At 36.9% G+C, this 21,558-nt stretch overlaps 1 protein-coding gene across 4 annotated transcripts in view; it reads left to right on the top strand.

The window, feature by feature from the left end:
• CNTN5 (contactin 5) overlaps positions 1-21,558 on the top strand; it is a 682,193-nt gene that overhangs the window by 395,011 nt on the left and 265,624 nt on the right. For all 4 annotated transcript variants that reach the window (XM_066989851.1, XM_066989852.1, XM_066989850.1 and 1 more), the window contains one exon: positions 12,594-12,812. In XM_066989851.1, coding sequence (XP_066845952.1) covers positions 12,594-12,812 — 219 coding nt within the window. The remainder of the gene's footprint in view (positions 1-12,593; positions 12,813-21,558) is intronic.

Below are 21,558 nucleotides of genomic sequence, written 5' to 3'. Positions count from 1 at the left end.
ATGTTATAGGGATGTGTTTGTGTTAGGTGTTAACCAGATTACACCCCATGAAAATATGAAACCCTGAACCCTAATTTATTTACATTGCAAATATTTTGACAATTTGAGTATTCACCTCCATTAGTACATATCAGACAAAAAAGACATGAGACAAGCTTTGGCGTGTATCTTTTAACGGAACTGTTGTTTCTATGCAGGAAGACAGTGAAATAATATCTCTAATAATATCCAAATCCAAATACTCATAAAGGCTTTATATATATTTGCAAACATTTTAGCAGCAAGATAAAATTTACCCCCTTAAGAGTATACACCTATCTGGCTCTTCAAGAACTCAAAAATGCTTAAGAGGTGCTTTGCCAGTGTATTTGTCTAGAACACAAGAATGAATTTCATTCTGCGTGTGTAAGTTTTGTTTAATTGCTAAGGCTAACCTACATAAAGGTCTCAAAGATGCAAACCAAGCTGGAGAGTATGCTGTAAAATATTTAACAAAGACTAAAGCAAACCAAAGAGAAGGACCCAAGGGTAGGGGAGAATGGATTAGCTGCCTCAAAAATAAATAGATGCTTTGAAAGAGGATATAGATATTTTAAAGGGGATGAAAGACTGGATAAATAAATACACATAATTGGGATAATATGTAAGAATGAGTATCACAGAGAACAGAAAAACATTATCCTGGATAACTTTTAATTAACTTTGCAATTTAATGAAAGTCTTACTTTAGCTACGAATCATAAATGGCTATGCAATAATCAAAATCTTATCAACAAATTTCAATGACAAAATGAATTCTTCTCAAAAACAGAAACAACAAAAAAAAAGTGTTCACTAAGAAGTATCTAGTGGCTTAATTTATTATTTTAATTAAGTTAGAATGTCTTGCTCTTGTATTCATTGCACGGAAAATTAATTTGATCTCTATTTACCTGCACGGTTTCCAAAACATGGACATTCACTTACAATAAAAGGATACTTTGAAAAATTCTTTAAACTAGTCATATACTGTGCAGCTGTTACTTCTCCAAACTAATCTTAATTTCTAGATTACATATACATATCAAATTCTATTTTTTTCTCTTATTAATAAATGACCTTTTCTTGTAAGCTATAGTTGTTTTTCATTACTTTAAAAACCCTTACAACCTTATCGTTTACGGTGCTTCCATACTTTGATGAAAAATATCACAAATTCTTTCATTCAAAGAAAAAAAAAATGTCTATACCTGTTTGTGATGTATAAAATGTTGTAATACCCTCTTAAAATGATTTCCAGGACTTTCTCTTAAATAAGTGGCTAATTTCTCTTAATTTTCAGCTTCTTCAGTCCAAGTGAATTTGAAGACAGGGAAGCTATGTGAATAGTAGAATGTGCCTATACCTTGTTGAAAGGCATGCCTTGTGAAGTGAACTTTAAGTAGTAGCCTCCTTTCTTTCTAAGTAAACACATTATAAGTTTTCATTCATGCACATATACTGTTTTTGTTTGTTTGTTTTTAATGTATTTTGTTAGTAAATCTTCATTTTAATGATAAAGATCATAGCCTTAATTGTGCTTCCGTTTAAAATATACAGCCAGGAGTGCTAAGGTCAGGCATTGACCCAGCTCGCTCTGCCTCTCGCCAAGCCTTCCTGGACTTCACTGGCAGCCTGAATCCCCTGCTCCACCACCCTAAGCCTCCCCTGCTATTACTGTATTACTTCCCTGTCCCTGGCCTGGCTCTGTGTCCCTCAGAAAAGCCCTGTGCCAACCCATAGCAACTAAACCACTCCACAGTGAATCCCTTCTGAGCCTAGGTCCCTGCAGGACTTTGAGGCACCTGTTGGTGCGTTAAAAAGGAGACTGCTGTCAAAGCTCTCAGGCCCTGCTTGCACGTTCCTAACCGGCCACCCCCAGGGCCTCCCTTTAACCTGCCCATGGCCCAGAACCCCATTTCAGCCCAGTCCCTGCTTCAGCAATGCCATAGGACGGTGGTCTCCAGCTCACCACAGCCTGGTCCTGTCTGGCCACGGGCCTTACTGAGCCAGGCCCATGTCTGGGCCTGACCTTGGACTGTCCCTAGCACCTGGGGCTGGTGCTCCAGGTCAAGCAGGAAAGAAGCTTCCCTTCATGTAGTAAGTTACATACTCATTTGCACTATGTTAGTGGAAGCAATAGTGGAGTCAGTGGTGCTTCTGCTAGGATATAATCGATAGTTACAGTGGGGGGGGTCTGTGTAAAAGACCAAAGAGAAATAGTTCTCCCTAAGTGAGGTTACTGTATAAAACAAACCCAAGTCCATTGAGCACATGAGAAAATATGCAGCAATAACAATTCTCACACCAGCTATCCAGACGGCCCTGTGGCATGGGCATCACTGAAAAAATAAATAAATAAATAAATAAATAAATAAATAAATAAATAAATAAATAAATATTCAAAGGTATTAGGAGGGAATTGTGGTTTTACTCGGGTTTACAGTGAGCTCCACCACAGCCGCTCGCTCATTCCCCCTCCTCAAAGAGGAAGGGGGAGAAAATACGATGCAAAGGGCTCAAGGGTTGAGATAAGGATGGGGAGATCACTCAACAATTATTGTGATGGGCAAAACAGACTCAGAGTAGGGAGGTAGTAAGATTTATTGCCTATTACTGACAAGCTAGAGAAGTGAGAAACAAAGGAAAAAAAGAAAAAAAAAAAAGAAAAAAAAAGAAAAAAAAATAAAAAAAACGCCGTCGTCCCCCATACATCCTCTTCCATCTCCCTCCTTCCTCCTGAGTGGCACAGGGGAACAGGGGAATGGGGGCTGTGGTCAGTCTACAGCACTTCATCTCCACCACTCCTTCACGGTCACTCTCTGCCCCTGCTCCGACGTGGGGTACCTCCCATGGAATGCAGTCCTTCCAAACTGATCCTACGTGGGCTTCACACAGGCAGCAGCTCTTCAAGAACTGCTCCAAATATGGGTCCATACCACGGGGTCCATCCCTCAGGAGCACACTGCTCCACCATGGGTCCCTCATGGGCAGCAGCTCCTGCCACAGGTCACCTGCTCCTGCGTGGGCTCCTCTCCACAGGCTACAGCTCTGGCCCAGAATCTGCTCCGGCGGGGGTCCTCCACAGGCCGCAGCCTCTGTCAGTGCAGGTCCACCTGCTCCACTGTGGTCTCTTCCATGAGCTGAAGCATGGAACCCTGCTCTACCGTGGTACTCCATGGGCTTCACGAGGACAGCCTGCTTCACCATGGTCCTCGCCACAGGCCACAGAGGATTTCTACTCCGGCACCTGGAGCACCTCTCCCCCTCCTTCACTGACCTTGGCGCCTGCAAGGCTGTTTCTCACCCCTCTCTCTCTCCCAGCTGCTGTTCCTGAGTGTTGTTTTTTTTTTTTTTCCCTGTCTTTAATATGCTCTCACAGAGCAGCCAACAACATCGCTTATTGGCTCAGCTCTGGCCAGCGGCAGGGCTCTTATCTAACATGTATGTGGCAGCTTCTGGATTCTTCTCACAGAAGCTACCACTATGCAACCCCCCCCCCCCCCCCCCCCCCCAAAAAAAAAAAAAAAAAAAAAAAACTTGCCACGTAACATGATAAGATAGCAATAACATTTCTTAGGGGAAGCTAATTCTTTGTTTGAAAGACATTGGAGAAAGCACAAATGTGACTTTTGAAAGCAAATCTAGGAATTTTAAGGCAGTCACTAGAATTTATGTTTGAGCAGCAGCAGATGAACTGGTATTTTCAAGTTAGTTAAGGATGCGTGTTTCAAGACCTTTCTGAGAAGTAAGCAATATTCTAGATTGTTTTTCTGAGCAAGTAGCAGTTTGATCTCTTAAAAGACGACAGCATTGTTTTACAAATGTAAACCCATTACTACTTCCAAGAAAATCAACAGGTATTTTCCTTCATATGCTGATTATTAAAGATTTTGACTGCTTCAGTTGTCATGGTGCTATGAATAATTTAATTAAGCCTTTTACATTAACAATGTAAATTACAAATTTCTTCTTTGCTGTGGATTGATATGTTATTGTCCACCTAACATCGGTATGCAGATTGCTGTAGGAAGAAAGGGTTATAAATAAGGATTTCTATCCATCTAATTACTTTAATTGATTTGTGATGAAATAGTTGACCTTTTGTACATGGTTCTCCCTTCATATTCGAAATTGACGGCTCACTCGGATGTTCATCAGCCACGGGGAAAATAAGTTAAGATTTCAATTAAAAGCATGCAGTGTTGGCTAATCTATGGATCTTATATTAGTAACGCTGCATACCTTCCTGTTAGAGAATACATGTCAACTTTGAGGTGAAAAAAGTTGTATGGCAAGTACCTGAAGAAGTAGTACAATGAAATATCTCTTAAAAAATTACTTTAAAAAATCAGTTAGAGTCTTTGGCACTTTTTTATATATACCTTCAAATCACATCTAGTAAGTAGCACTACTTCTTCAGGTCAAGGATTACAAGATATTTAGAATAACCTAATTTTTACATACTCACTCTTGGGCTGCATGAGAATAGTGATGCCTTCAGCTGCCTGCACTGTGCTCTGTAAGTGTTATTTTTCAGATGAACCTGGCCTAAAACTTCTTTTTATTAGGCAGAAAGTTTCCACAAATTGGTAAAGTGTCAAACACATCTGTGGTGTTAAAAATAAGAGTGCACAAAGGTAATAAATACTAAAATAGATGGAATATGCTAAATTAAAACTTCTGTTAATATTATATGTAGCTAAATTTTCCTTCAGAAAGCTTATGAGAAGTTTTCAATTTATTTTTTTTACATCTAACAAGTGATTCTCATGATGTGGGTTCAGTGAATTTGAAAAAAGCTTCAAAGCACTTAGTGAATAATCAGTTTCCAAAGTCTGTGCTAAGGTAGAAGCATATCCTAAATAGTTGTAATCCATATGTGATATTAACGTGTTTTGATAGAGTGCTAAATGTTCTGATAGAAAAAATATGCCAAAGTAATCTCAAAGCACTTTTATTGGATTAAAATGACTTTAATTAGGATGAATGTTATATAATTAGATTATATTATTACTTTTATTATTATTTTAATTGCAGTTGTAAACATTCTGTAGCTGAAAGTGTACTAATTTAAAGTATATTTTGTTTTATCTGGTGGATGTTGTATGTTGGATGCAAAGTGGGAATAAATGGGGATATATTGAATCATTTATTTGCTGCATTGTAAGTATGAATTGGTAGTGAGATGGAAAATAGATTGCTTTTTCAGTAGGGAGAGAAACAGTGACTATCTATACAAAAGCATTTTTATAGTATTCAAAATAATTCCTCATAAAAATTCATTACATTTAAATTAACTCTAACAGTATAATATTCCAAAGACGCTGATTCATTTGCTAATAGCCGCTGGAAATATTCTTTACTATCTTTCAGTCAAAGCTTTTGTCTTCAAACCACTTTCTCTTTGTTACTTTAAAGGAAAACAAAATGTATCTTTTTTTTTTTTTAATTGGTGTTTTATTTTTTCTTATCTATCCATGGCATTCTATGTTCCCAAATTTGCTGCTTTATATGATCAGATTGCTAAGAGACAAGCAAATGCTATAAGTGAGGGGCTACTCTGGATTTTCAAATTCAATTATCGTGTATCTTCCTTGAACACTGAACTATTTCAAAACTTCAACAATACAATTTTTGGATCGAAGGTTTACGTTTTCTTGATGAAGTCCTGGCAAGTCAGTTGTTTTTTTTCCAAGGAAAGATTGTCCAAATAGATTAAGTTTCTCCATTTCTCATACTATCAAATCTTTGGTGAAGAAGATCAACTCTGCCAGATGACTGCAAGGTCAATCCTGCAGATCAAGACTGCCAGAATGCTTTCCTTGAGAACTTTCAGTTTCTAAATCATTCCCCATTGCTGCTTTGGAAACAAACAAACAAACAAACAGACAAACAAACAAACAAAATATATTTTGATATTCATTCCTCTACAAGATGTTTTGAGTAGGAAAGACACAAACGAAGTTTGACGAATTTATGATGAGACGACTAAGACAACGGATATCTGAACAAGTTGAAGTGTTCACATCTCAGCTACTTCCCTTACATTCCTTTTAAAGTCAGTGGCAAAAAGTAGCCATTTAATGGGCATGTCCATCATGTCACTTGCCCTGTTCCTCTTTCTCTTCACTACCTGTAAAGTGAACCCAGCCTCAGCAGGTCATACGTACACATCCAGGCTACAGCTATTTAAAATGACATTCCCAATGAGGGTTGCAGTGTTTTTGGTTTTGTTTGGTTTCGACATTTTTTTCTGCCTATTTTGTTGCATTACCTGTTATTTTGACTACTAAAATGAAATCTCTGACAAGTAAACTAAACCACCCACAGTGGGAGGTGTGAATAGGAGGATCAGATGTATTAACAAGTTCTCGAGAAAATCTACTGGTTCCTACTTTTTTATTTGTTAAAATCTGTTTTGTTGTTTTTAGTTATAGTTAATTAAATTTCATCAGTAAAACATAATTTATTGACATTTTGCTGTTTTGCAGTAGCACTTCTAGCTCTTACAATGAGATGCCCTGCATGAACAGGTTATCAACACTACATTTATCAACAAGTTGCATCTTGGTTATTGCCAATCTATATGTCGTGAAGTATTCTAAAAAAATGTGCAGACAAAGAACAAAGCAGAAAATATGTTTGTTTTGAAAATACTGGGGAACAACAGTAATACCATCCAAAGTTTACAGAGTAAAGGCATGCTTTTTCTTGAGCTTAGAAGAATGAACACTTCTACAGGAACTAATTAAAAGTTGCAATGAAAAACAAAAACAAAACAAAATTAAACAAAACAACATATTAGCATTCTTAGTGGCATTTGATCAAGCATGATAGCTAGCAAAAGTATATGAATGAAGGTCACACAAGTATTGTAAAATAGACTCAATTTTAATCTGATAGTTGAGAAAAGTCATTGAGGTAGATACTGACTGTTATAAGCGAGACCACGCAATCTTCTGGTCTATCGAAGATAATTTATTAATTAAGTAAGCAGGTACAAGCAAAACAGCGCTGGGCAGCTGGGGAGTCTCCGCTCCATCACAGCACGAAACTTTCCCTTTTCAGTGTCACCGTTTTATAGCATCCAAGTTCGGCTTGTCAGCATCCAAGTTCGGCTTGTCAGAACTTGTTGAATCTTCTGAAGCTGTGCAGTTCGTTCTGTTTCTTTCAATGATCATGCGTTGTGCTCGTGTTCAAGGGTAGTAAAGCAGCAAACAGTATTTCACAGAGTCTTTGTTTTACGAAGGACGTTTATCCAACACCCCCTCCCCACTATCTACTTGCTTAGTCTTCCCCCTTAACAAGGTCGTAAATTGCAAAACCTTATCTTCTCAGCAGATTCTCTGAATTCTTTTTAAAGACAATGAACAAACACCCGCTAATTTATCACACTGACCAGTAGTCCCACTGGAAAAAAATAAAATAAAATAAAATAAAATAAAATAAATAAATAAATAAATAAATAAATAAACATCATCCCAGGAGTCAGAAGCCTTCATTCTCCATAGATTTCAAACTACAAAGAATGTTTTCAAAGGAGTTTTGGGTGATGGATTCTGCAAATTTGCTTTGTCATCTTCCACCATTTGGAGATAGAATGCATTTTGGTAAAATTAAGTAGTACTATTGATGGAGCTATTTTGTAATAGGTTATGCCTTTTGAAACAAATCTGTCAAATTAAATATAACAGGGTAGCATTGGTATTTTACATTTGTACCTGTGGACTGTACCTAAGGGATATATGTGCTAAGGAGCATGTGCTGTTCTGGGAGAAAAATTACCCCTTTTTCAGAGTTAGCTTGGTTTTCCCATAGCACATATGAAATCAAGTTAAATTTACCCAGACATCGCTGTAAATAGCTATTACAGATTAAAGGAATAAAATTATTTTATATAATGTCAAAATTCATACATATCCTTCTTCTAATAGAAGAAAAAATCTGTAATCAGTAGAAGACAGTTTCTCTATTACCTCTGGTGCTGGTTTTCCTAGTTGTGTTGAATCTGACCAAAGAAAGAATGGACAGCAGCATATACTAGAAATAATAAAAGCAGTATGAATAATTTAATGAGTTGACACAGATTCATTAAAAAGTTACCAAAACCTCATACAGATCATAGTCTACTGTTGGAAATCACATTTAAGGAAATGTGCATTTATAAGAAAAAACATAGTCTATCTTAAACCTGTCACACTATTGTTAAGATGGCTATAATTCCAGTAGTTTTAGTGAAAAGAACTCTGAAGGCTAATCCAAGCTGGTGATTTTCATGCATGCAAACATTTGGATTAGGAAGTGGGTTTTGTTTTCAGGTAAACCTGATTTCTGCTCTAGTTGTCAGTAATGATCACCAGCTACAGGCTTTCAATAAAAAACACAAGACATATTTGTTTATAATATTTATTAACCATTTCTAGTTATGTCTTACAAGAGAAACTTTACTCAGATACAGCATACTGATGAAAATGACAAAGCAACCACAGTTAGAGTGAAATTTCACACTGATCCTGAATCCCAGCCAAATAAAACAATTATAGAATGAAAGGTCAGAAAACATCTTGTGTAATACTGCCATTACTGCAGGACCTTTTCACTGTGGAAAGTGACTTTTGTATCTTTTCCTTCTCTTTCTTCCCACAGTACTTTACATTCATGGAATCTGAGATCATGTTGATCTTTTTGTTCTTTAAAACTCTTAATTTATCACTGTCATCAGTCATTCCACATTTAACTAGATAACAGGTGTATATTTTTTTAATTTTAAAGTGGAAAAAAAAAATCTTCTGGAATTGATGAGGCAGCACAGAGCAAGTTCACCAAGCTCCCTGCATGTACTATTTCGGCAAAAAGAAGTTGTCAAAACTATTTCAGTGTTCTTGAATCCTACTTACTGGTGTAGTTGATCGCATTCCATTAACACATTATTCTTTTAAGTGTTAGCACTTAAATTAGAGTATGTGTAATGTGTGCAAAGAAACTGGAGTTAGAAACAGCCTAAAAATTAGAAATATGACATTAACAAAAGCTACATTTTGATTTAAACTTTTGCAGAAAGTGAGACTACATACTACAACTAGAGATTTCAGTATGGCTTCTGTTTATTTTTGTTTAGCGATATGATATGTTGGCAAAACTTAGGCAGCCTAGAGTGAGTCTCACTGTTCTTGTACTTTCTGCTCTCTCCCATCCTTCTAACTGCTTAGCCCTCCAAATTTGTCTGGCTTCTGGATCTCATAGAAACATAGAATGGTTTGGGTAGGAAGGAACCCTCAAATATCATCTCTTCCAGCACCCCTGCCATGGGCAGGGTTGCTTTCTACTAGATCAGGTTTCCCAAAGTTTCATCCAACCCCACAACTCCTCTGGACAACCTGTTTCAGTTCCTCACCACCCTCATTGTAAAAAACTTCTCCCTTAGAGGTCTAATGTAAATTTATCCTCTTTTAGTTTAAAAACTTTACCCCTTGTCCTGTCCTTACAGGCCCTGTTAAAAAAATCTCTCTCCATCTTTCTTATGAGCATTATTATCTATTGAAAGGCTGCAGTATGGTCTCCCCGGAGCCATCTCTTTTCCAGGTGAAACAACCCCAGCTCTCTTAGCCTTTCTTCACAGTCCTCTGATGATGTTTGTGGTCATCCTCTGGACTCACTGTAACAGATCCATGTCTTTTTTGTACTGAGGTACCCATTGCTGGAAACAGTGCTTCAGGTGGGGAGTCCCACAAGAGTGGAGTGTGAGAAACACCTCCCTCAATCTACTGACTACTCTCTTGATTTAGCCCAGGATATGATTGGCTTTCTGGGCTACAAATGCATGTTGCCATCTCATATCCAATTTTTCATACACCAGAATGTTGAAGTGGTCTGCAGGGCAATTCTCAATTCATTCATCACCTATACTGTACTGATAACGGGGATTGCCCTGACCCAGGCGAAGGACCTTACATTTGGCCTCGTTTAACTTCCTGAGGTTGACAAGGGCCCATTTGTCAGGCCTGTCATATCCCTGTAGATGGCATCCCTTCCTTCTAGCATATCACTAGTTTGGTAACTCATCTTGGTATCCTCTGCAAGCTTGCTGATCTTACTATCTAGATCATTAATGAAGATATTAAATAGTATTGTTCCCAGTATGTACCCTCGAGGGACATCATTCATTACAGATGGACTCGAAGCATCTTGCCCTCCATTCCTCTGCATCCCTCTGACTGGAAGCTGTTCCTGCCTCACCACGTCTCCAACAGACTGCTTCTGCTTCTTCTGGCCTCTTTTTGCACTCACCCTAATGATATAAAGCCTGATACCAAACTAATCAGGTCAGAAGAACCTAGTTAACTCAAACTTACTAGGAACTGTAGTATGTGTTGTCTCACAAGTTGGCATGTACTTCCAATTAAAATAAATAAATAAATAAATAAATAAATTCATAGTACAATTTTGAAAGAAATAATGGTTATTTTGCTCTCCTCTGCCTTGATAATCTGTAATTTGGCATGGTGGTAAATAAATTACATGTAATGGGTGATAATACTTTTGTGTGTGTGTGTTTTTGTTTATAAATTTATATATGCATACTACTTTTTGTTTTTTCTTGTGTGCCTGCCAACACACAAGGAGGAATAATGCTTATTTGCCTTAGCTTGTTTGCTGGGTGCTAGATCTGGCAGAACCCTAGAAAGATGTTCCTCTCCTACGAGCAAGATCATGTGAGAGATTTTTATGGAAGGAGGTGAAGATAGCAGAGCATAAGAGACGGTAAAGAAGGAGAGCAGGGTGGCAGATTTATGATAGGGTCAGGGGCCTAGCTGCTTTTATTCTCAGTGTGTCATTGAACTGGGAAATATAATATTGAAAACAAAAAGAAAATTTATAAAAAAGTATGTTTATATAGAAAATGCAGAGTTGTGTGTCTGTACCACTCACTTTCCAAGCTGGCAACAGGAACTTGGAAGTTGCATTAAATGCCTGTCTAGCTAGAAATTAGAATTATTAGTGTGATTATTTCATTTCTAATTACTAATCTCTGTTTCAGTGCTAATGAAACAGAGCTCTCAGATATACAGCTCTCAAATTGTTTAGTTTACACAGGAAACCTTCCTGTCTATTTATTGAATGTTTCATAATTTTCCCAATGAAATGACATAATAATTACTTGAATGTTCTCAGACTAGAATGGCTGATATACTCAGGATCATTATCTAAGAAACTGTCTTATACCATCAACAAGTAGATTACATAGTTTAAAAGGTCTTCAGGAGCTACAGTTTCATTACTGACATGCATATGTTAAACAGTATACTTAACAATCCAGTAAAATTTCAGTCACAGAGTGTTTATAAGATTTGCCGAAAAAATACTGACACAAAGTATTCCCAAATCCATGTCCTTTGCCATAGGGTAAATAGCACAGAGCTAAAATACCATGCTGAAAATAGAAAAGTGCCTGTATCTGCAGAAAATACTCAGGGAGCACTACATTTATTATAGATGTGATTGCAATCATGTTTCCTTTGGAAATCTTATTAAGGTTTATTATGCTGTGTTGTAAAGTTTGGACCAAAAGCAGGTCTGCATTCTTTTATTAAAAAGTAAAATTCCTTCCAGTGTACAATTTTTCTGTGTTCATGTGCATTGTGGAAGAATGTCTTTCCAAGAGCAATCATCACTTTTTGTGTGAAAAATCTGTGGATATGGATCCTCTAGAGCAGAATACATACATCTCTGATAGAAATATATAATAGTTAACTTTTTTTTTTTTTTTTAAACATACACGGGAATTGTTCTGTGAAACCATACTTTTTAACATAACATTTTCCTTCTGATTCCTTATGTGTCTCGGGTAGATTATAAATCGTTTGCTCAGGAACCAAAATCTTCAGTACTACCCATTATTTTTAGACATTGAAATTTTAAATATAGGTGAAAAGGAAATAAAAAAGGAAGTTGCAGAAGCAAAAAAGGAGTTAGCTTTTACATATGCATCTTTGTGAGAGATTTCTGCAAACATGTACTGTCAGACTTTTTAGCTAACCCATGTGATTTGCAGAGTATTGTTGAAAGGAGGAACATATTTAGATACAGCTAGTAGTTCTGCACTGCATACAAGAAGTAATGTGTGGCAGTGAAGGAAAGACGATGGACTGGCAGACACTTCTGTACTGGTGACTTAGGTTCATAGAAATAGAATTAAAAATATTGAAAATGCATATTACCTTTTTTTTTATATATATATTGTTTTGAAACTACAGGGGAATTTATTTTCTCTCTTAAAGCTCTATGCTGCTACCCATTTCAGTCTAGAATGTGAGTCCTTCTTGCAATCCGGAGTGTCTTTGACAAACCTTTCAGAGATAAAAATTCTTGATTTGTCTTTAAATTTTTAACATGCCAAATTAAAAAAAAAAAAAAGAGAGAGAGAGAGAGAGATTTTCTTATTCCATTCTTGTTCCATATATCGTATACTGGATAACTGAAATATTATTTTGATAAATGATAGATTTTTACCTTTATTCAGTCAGTGTTCACTTCTTATTTGTTTGTGAGGTTTGTTTGTTTGTTTTTTTCAGAATATTCAGAAGCTGTTCCTGGCCTCCCCACTTCATATGCTGCTATTCTCAGAATCAAATCTGGTAGTTCACCTTTAGCCTCATTTAACTCAAAGAACAGACCACGATTAAGCAGTCCTTCATTAGGAAGTGTATCTTCACCGGGCTGGAGAGGAGCTGCACAACATTATCACTCCCCAACAAACCTTTACCACTTTTCAGAGGCCTTCAAACATGATGGTAAGTCTAGTTTCCTTCTCTGATTCTTCGAAAAGCCCATGCTTATATTTGGCCAACACAATTTTTCAAAAACAGTATGTTTCTTATCAGTTTACTTCAGTGTTTCTCAAACATAATTTTGAATTTTATTAAACAAAGTAGAAATAGGCATCTTTCCCTTGAGATTCTTCGGATTAGCCTTAAAGTAATCGATTAAAATATTTCTTAAAGATTGCTGTACAGAACTGTTTTATACAATTTTTGCTACATGAAAGTAGCAAGCTAGTGATTTGAAATTCCATTACAGCACAATTTGATCTGTGCAACTAATATCTGTATATTTGAGAAGCAAAGTAATAAAATGTCAGTCCCTCTTTTATATATATATATATATATATATATTCCCTTTGGAACTTTTCTAATTTAATCAAGAATGATAGTAACAAATTAATGATGAATAGTAAATCTTATAAAATTACTTTTTCTCTAAATTGTCTGCTTTGTGTAGTCAACTCTGTTATATATATTTATGCATAGCTACACTTATGGTACAATATGGTTTCATTTACTTTTAAATATAATAATTCAAACTAATAATGTGTATTTTCTCATATTTGGTTACATTTAAAGAACCTGTATTTCTTTAGCATTTCTTTAATTATATTTATCTGAATTATGTAAGAAGGAAAAAAAAAAAGATGAGAGAGAGAGAGAGAGAAAAGGAGAAAGTGAAGAAAGAAGGAGAGGGAAAGGGTGAGATACGTAGAGGCTAGAGGATATTTAAACAGTAGGCTAAGAAAGTAACAGAAAAAAGACCCATGAATAATACCTCACAGATCAACAACATTCGTGAAGTATAATGATTGTGCTTACAGGATTACACCTTCATTCAATAGGAGCTGTATTTATTTATTTATTTATTTTCTGAAAAGTACCTTGCATGCATTGAAAGATAATGGTATATGCTTTCGTTTTTTTTCTGTGAACAGAAGTGGCTTATGTATAAACATGAACATGTTCCCTAAATGAAGCTTTATCTAGCAGACAAACAACTTGAATTAAGCAACCAGATAAATTTTGTTTCATAGCATTTCTGTTGCTGGTGCAGTTTTTTACACGTCTGTTTTCTGCAATATTGTTTGTAAGCACTGACTACACTAAACTCAGTTATTGTCCATTCACCAGACATTGATGAAACCTCCCAGGCAACCTAGTATGTGCAGGTGAAAAACAAAGTTCAAAATTAGAAGCAGAGTGTACTATCCTGGTCTTCGACATCATGCGTGTCTAGAGCCCAAAGCAATAGGAATTGGTAGCTGCAAGGAAAAAAAAAAAAAAAAAAAAAAAGAGACTTTAGGAATAATATAATATAATCTGGAACTATAAAGCATTTTCTCCCTGACAGACCCTGATTTTTCCATTGTTTTCCTCTGGAAAACAGCTTACTATGTTTAAATTTGATATGAATTTTGACTGTTACACTTGAATCCTTTGACAAAGCTGAGAAGAATGTATGCTTATCACTTTCTAAGAAAATAAGAGATGGGCTAGAGACCCTTAGGGTGCGTTCTACCACCTAAATCCTTGGCATTTCCAGGAGATATACTGAGATTGTGCCTGGTATCGGTCAGCAATCATGACTCTTCTCAAAATACAGAGGCCACATTCTCACTCTGCAGTTCAGCTTCTTCTATTTTGCAGCAGAAAGTGAAGAACCACTAACTGGAGTCAAAATTTAAAAAGGGTCATAACTCATAAGCCCCAATGAACAGAGCACTTCACTCAGAAGAGGGGAACTTGAACTCTTTCTTTCAAGGACTGCATAAAACAGTCCTAGGAGAGTTACTCCATCACTTACAGGCCTTTGTATATCCAGCTGGGTAGAAGCAGACAGTTGCACGGACAGGTAAATGTGAAGCACCTGAGTAATATTTTAAGAGCCCTTGATTATCTGAAGCACCTCCATGGCACAGACACAGGTATGAATTAGGACAATAGTCTTTTTTAAGACAATAAGCAGGAGTGAGGATCCTGTGTACGAGACTGGGCTCTGTAGGATATTCTGCATCATCCTAGAGGGTGAGAACATCTCTACTCAGGCAGCTGAATCCAATTTTTTCTAAACCTCTCTTAGTTCACGATATGGAATATTTTCTAATTACTTATGTCTGAGATAAATATTAAATATTTAGAAACCAGAAATAAATTTACTGTCTCAATTACCTGGCTTTCCATTGACTTGAACTAAGTAAAATAAATTTATTGAGTTCAGTTTGGTCTTGAGGCTTATTTATTATTTTAAAGCTCTTGAAGAAAAAATATTTTAGTTGTTTTCCTAATAACTTTAGTTTTTCCTATTTCCTTTAGTTATTTTCCTACTTTTATGTGACAATTGATAAAGTTAGGTGGTAGTGTTTACTAGCCAGGGCATTCTAAATAAGGAAATGGTACAGCTCATGTGTAGTCATAAGGGGCCTGCTACAAGTGACAGAACATTAATAATGGGGTGGGAGGGACATATTTTATGTTATTACAATTGAGAACTTGCATAATTCAAACATCTCTTATATGGCATACACTCAGGAGCCAGATTTGCCATAAGAAAAGACAAAATACTCTTATTAGCAGCCTAAGTATAGGGGTTCTCAAGGAACTTAATTGATTTCCCAGCAGACATGTTCAGAGGCCTGACATGGCTTCTAATAAAGCTCTTCTTATACTGAGTTTATGCTATTTAATTTGCACTCGCAGTATATCAGTACGGTTTTCTTGATATCACAAATTAAAAGAACTCTCCAGTAGTTCACTGCTGAATTTAAACTATATAGAATTACTTAGCGTAAACATGCAGTTAAGGCAATACAGTCCTCTTCAAGCTATGTATCAATGTGTAAAGTCATGACTAAAGAATGTGCACAGAAAGTGTGAATTATTCATGAAATACTCAAAAGTATTGAAAAAAGAATCATAAAAAGATTGGAAAAAAAGAATCATAAAATTGCAAACTCATATTTTCTTACAGTTCCTAAAACTTTTGGAAATGCAACAGTAAAAATTAGAACTTAACTTTGAATAAAGTTCTATCTATGGTTTGATATCTTTTACAAGAAAAGAAAAAGCAGGGTCTACTTCACTACAGAAAATGTTTGAATCAATGAACTTCAAGATGTGTAAGATGAGAGTCAAATTTTTGTTGAATTTAAGTTCCTGGTTCCACACCATCTGCTAGGTACTCTCAAAATAGTTAAGATACAAAAAAAAAAAAAAGGTAGTTTTTGTAAAAGTTTGTGTGGGGAACAGAAAAGCTTCCCTTGAGAAATTAAAATAGTAAATTGAGATATACCAATGAAACATAGAATCATAGAATAATTTTGATTAGAAGAGACCTTAAAGCACATCTAATTCCAACCCCCCTGCCATGGGTAGGGACACTACCTGCTAGACCAAGTTGCTCAAAGCCCCATCTAGCCTGGCCTTGAACACTTCCAGGGATGGGGCATCCACAGTTTCTTAAGGCAACTTGTTCCAGTGCCTCACCACCCTCAGAGTAAATAATTTATTCTTTATACCTAGTCTAAATCTACTCTTTTTTAGTTAAAAATATTACCCCTTTTCCTATCTTTACACTCCCTGACAAAGAGTCCCTCTCCTGCTTTCCTGTAGAACCCCTTTAGGTACTGGAAGGCCGCTGTAAGGTCTCCTTCTCCAGGCTGAACAACCCCAACTCCCTCAGCCTGTCTTCACAGAAGAGGTGCTCCAATCCCTTGATTCATCTTCATGGCCCTACTCTGGACTCGTTCTAACACATCCACGTCCTTCTTGTGGTGGGGGCCCCAGAGCTGAACACAGTACTCCAGGTGGGGTCTCACAAGAACAGAGCAAAGGGGAAAAATCACTTCCCTCAACCTGCTGGCACACTTCTTTTGATGCAACCCAGGATACAGTTGGCTTTCTGGGCTGCAAGTGTGCATTGTTGGTTCACGTTGAGCTTCTCATCTACCAACAACCCCAGGTCCTTCTCCGCAGGGCTGCTTTCAATCCATTCTCCACTCAGCCTATAGTTGTGCTTGGGATTGCCTTGGCCAAGATGCAGGACCTTGTACTTGGCCTTGTTGAATGTTGCTGACAATATGGAAAAGCCCCAACAATTATTACAGTTGCTCACCACCCACTGACTGATGCCCATCCCATCCCCGAGCAGCAGCCCACACACACCCTGGCCAGTCACCCCATATAATTGTTCAGCATGACGTCATATGGTATGGGACTTCCCTTTGGCCAGTTTGGGCCAGTTGTCCTGTTTCTGTCTCTTCCCAGCTCCTTGTGCACCCCCAACCTCATTGCTGGCAGGGCAATATGAGAAGCGGAAAAGGTCTTGGGATAATCTAAACATCAGCTAAACAACAATAATCTAAACAACAGCTAAAACATTAGCATTATTCTCATACTAAATAAAAAACATAGCACTAGGAAGCTACTAGGAAGAAAATTAACTATCCCAGCTGAAACCAGGACGAAGGCCCAGCCCTCATCAGCTTGGGAAAAAAGGGCTGTTACTCAAGTACAGTGGGAAGGACAAACCCCATAACTCAAGCCCATGGGGAAAATGGCTGACACAAGGAGTCCACTATCATTCTTGTCTGTGAGGACAGCCTTTTAACCAGGACTGTTCATCCTGAGGCCCTTTGCCCCATCCCAGGGCCAGGGCAGAGGGAAGTGGAATTCAACATGAGGTTGCAGACAAATAAATGGATTGTCTAAACACTGGGGAGTAATTTAGGTGTTTAACACACTTTAAAAAAAAAACTAATATCATATGGATATACATGAAACTGACAGATATGACACTGGACCTGGAAAAAAAAATGCATGCCTCTAGATCAACCACACCCCGGCACCACATATGGCACTAAATACTCATTTTAATTCCAGTTGTAATATCAAGAAGTCCACTGGCACCACCAACAGACAGATAACTCACCCCTGTTGCACAGAGTAGGGCTCATCTGTCAGGGCTGGGCTGTACAGCATCACTTCAGGGGTTGTGAGGAGCCTCACCCGACCTGAACCTACACCAGAATAGAGCAGGGCTGACACAAACATGGCACTCCGCTGGTCTGCTCTGCCCAGCAGTTTTGCCCAAGACAGTAGCTTGTAAGCAATCTCCCTGTCTTGACCCGTGAGTTTTACATCCTATTTCTCCCATCTTGCTGAGGAGGGGCAGTGAGTGGCTGGTGGCTTGCAGCTGGCAGAGGTCGACCCACCATAATATGTAATGTACTACAGTAATGCTGTTTGAAGAGTATGTACTGTAAATATAAGTTTTTGTTGTTTTTGTTTGTTGTTGTTGTTGTTTTAGTTTATGAACTGTTTAATGCTTATAATTCTGTAAAAAATTGAACAAATATATAAGCCTGCTTGCTTCTGTAAAGTAGTTCATATGTATAAATGTGCTCAAACAGACTTTATAATCAGGCACTTTTTTTCTATTTTTGCTCAACAATCATGCATGTTTACTACTATCTAAAAATCTAACCATCACCTTGGTTACTCATGGGACTAGCCTAAGGTCTCAGAAAACATACTACTACAACTGTTCACGATAACACTGCGGTTAGACCCAGAGATGCACTTTTCAGGGAAGATTCTAAACAGAAAAAAAAAAAAAAGAAAAAAAGAAAAAAAAAAAGTGATGCAGTTTATTAGACCTGGGACTAACAACCAGCATTTATTAACCCTGATGTTGGCTTTCTTGAGCATAATTGAGCAGTCCTTCAGTCTATTTTGTAAAAGCACACATGAACAATTTCTGTGAATATTAATCAATCTGCAATTATGCTGTAGGCAGAGGAAATTGTATTTAGGTTTTTAATGGTGATTAAATGTGTTTAATATGTGATGCAATACTAAAAGAGAAATTAAGATACTCCCAGTTGTAATCAGGTGAAATTCATCTGGTAATCCACTTCGAACCAGAATCCTCAAGCAGATTGCAGTTAAACTCTCCTAGGTATTTGCTGTTGTTATTAATGCATCTATAACTTGGAATTCCTGAATAAGTGAACGTTCTCAAACAACACGCCAAGATAAGCAATTAAACCAAAGTTAGTTAAAAGTAAGGTTTTAACCCATGTGTACTTTCCAATTGTAAAACTTCATTGCCATCTACTCAAAAATCCCCAGTCCTTAAAAACAGTGATAGATGAGATTCATCTGTTCCTGAGAAATCCCACACTGATCACTAAATATGTTTTCTCCAAGCACCTCAGGTTTTAGTCCACGTATTATTCTCTCAGAGACAAATGTCTGCCTCAGAAATTATTAATATAATGGGTGAAGAAGATATTCAAAAATTGAAATGAAATACTATTCAAGAATTGAAAATTGAAAATGAAAATGTTGAGAACTGCTAATAAGTAATTTTTATTTAAAATAAAAGTTTATCAGTTAGTAGGATGGCAAAACACAGCCAGAATTCTATTACACTTTTTCCCGAAAATTCAGAATTTTATCCTGCAACATAAGTCTCTAAGTCTGGAGTATGAGTGGTGCCATGCACACACTTTTTTTTTTTAATTATTATTATTTATTATTAAAAGAATGGATTAACTATATAAATTTAGATGTGAATATTTACATTGCTTGTATTCAGAGATTTAAGGCTGTGAAGCCACCAGTCTGTATACCTGAGTCTCACCCCACCATGAAACTGAAACATCAGCAGTGTGCACTGGCTTCTGGGAATTATTAAGTCCCACAATTTCAATGTAACTTTAAACTCCTTACACAAAAATCAGAATACAGTTAGCCGCAAGTGGTGTTTTAGTCAATTTTGGATAAGTCATGGATTTTCCATTATCTTCAATGGGGATTTTAAATATTGGCTAAAATATGTGCCCATCATTGAAACAAATACTGAAGCCTTCACAAGGCTTCATTTTATCTGATCTTTTATTATCATTATGTATAAGAAGATTAAAACTTTTCTTTTTAATTATGTCATGCAGTATTTTAATTTCATATATATATGTATATTTGAAAATATTTCAATGAAATGTTTATATCTGCAATATGTTCCCTTCATTTCTTTTGAAATAGGAGGTATAGAACTGGCATTGCTAGTGACACTAGCACCTAACTAGCATTGCATCATTTACTTTCTAGAAATCCTAGACTGTAACAAAATATTTTATCTACAGTGTCACTCCTAGGGAGAAGGTAAAACCACTAGTGCTCATCAATACTTCCAAATCGTACATCTCTTAATCTGCACAGGATAACGCCTAAATCTAAAAGCATTATTTAGTTTTGCATTTATTAATCAATTCTTGCTGTTGCTAAACTCTAGTTTGATGAATGCTCTGATTAGTTATAAACAGATTCTTTCTTTTGCAATATGAGAAGTAGATAACTCAATTATAAGACGCAATCCATACAATACATTGTAGCCATAAAATGACAGATAAAACTCTGTTCCCCTACGTTTCATTGCAGCTAGTATGACAAAATGACTATCCCCTCACCCATCCAAATCCATAGGTTCGTGCTCTAAATTTGATGTGTATTATGAGACTAAATGATTCAAGAGTTTGGAGCAAGGCTAAGGTGATTAAAATTCCACAGTCTTCTATTGCATAGTGAGCATTTGAGTTTTTCACACTTACGTGTTCACAAATGGTGTACCTGCAACCTTTTACTTTTCTGAAGGTTACACTTCCCTCTGCACATTATGAATGAGTTGGAGTCATAGACATATTGTTTGGGTCTATATAGCTTTTCTTACCAGAAATGTTAATTCATATGAAGATATACATATATGCCAAAATTAGAGAAGACAGTGGAAGAAAATGAAATGTCAGATTTTCATATACATTATTTAATAGTAGCAACCAGTTGCTGCTATTAATTTTAAAAGCATTTTTTTTCTTAGCAAATCTTTGACATAAAGAGGAAATGTGCTTCAGTTCTTTGTGATATGAGCTTCTGCAAGCATTAAGATAATTTTTTGTTTACCTTACTTCTTATAAACAGAGTTAATTCCTCTAGCATTCTTAATTCTCTTAACCTGCTCATTAGGCTTCAGGCCAAAATATGTCTGTTGCTAAAGCTATTTTAATGCACTGCCATAGATGCACACCTTAAATCATACTACTTCATTGTTACATTAATATTTCTTTCTTATATATATATTACTTTTCTTTTAACTATTGCTTTTTAACAGAGCATCTGAGGTAATGTGATTTGAATGTCTAGATGACAAAGATAGCTTTTTCATACTATCATCTAACTTTATAAATCATAGAATCATAGAATATCCCGAGTTGGAAGGGACCCAGAAGGATCACCAAGTCCAACTCCTGGCACCACACAGGTCTACCCAAAATTTTAGACCATGTGACTAAGTGCACAGTCCAAACACTTCTTAAATTCAGACAGGCTTGGTGCAGTGACTACTTCCCTGGGGAGCCTGTTCCAGTGCGCAATTACCCTCTCGGTGAAGAACCTCTTCCTGATGTCTAGCCCAAACTTCCTCTGCCTCAGCTTGACACCATTCCCGTGGGTCCTGTCACTGGTGATTAAGGAGAATAGGTCGGCACCTGCCCCTCCACTCCCTCTTGCGAGGAAGTTGTAGACTGCAATGAGGTCCCCCCTCAGCCTCCTCTTCTCCAGGCTGAGCCGGCCAAGTGACCTCAGCCGCTCCTCATATGTCTTCCGCTCTAGGCCCTTCACCATCTTTGTCGCCCTCCTCTGGACACTCTCCAACAGT

This window comes from Anser cygnoides, chromosome 1, assembly GCF_040182565.1.
Source record: "Anser cygnoides isolate HZ-2024a breed goose chromosome 1, Taihu_goose_T2T_genome, whole genome shotgun sequence".
Classification (NCBI taxonomy): Eukaryota; Metazoa; Chordata; class Aves; order Anseriformes; family Anatidae; genus Anser; species Anser cygnoides.
The sequence above is the reverse complement of the archived record's forward strand: the minus strand, read 5'-3'. Positions and strand labels throughout refer to the sequence as shown.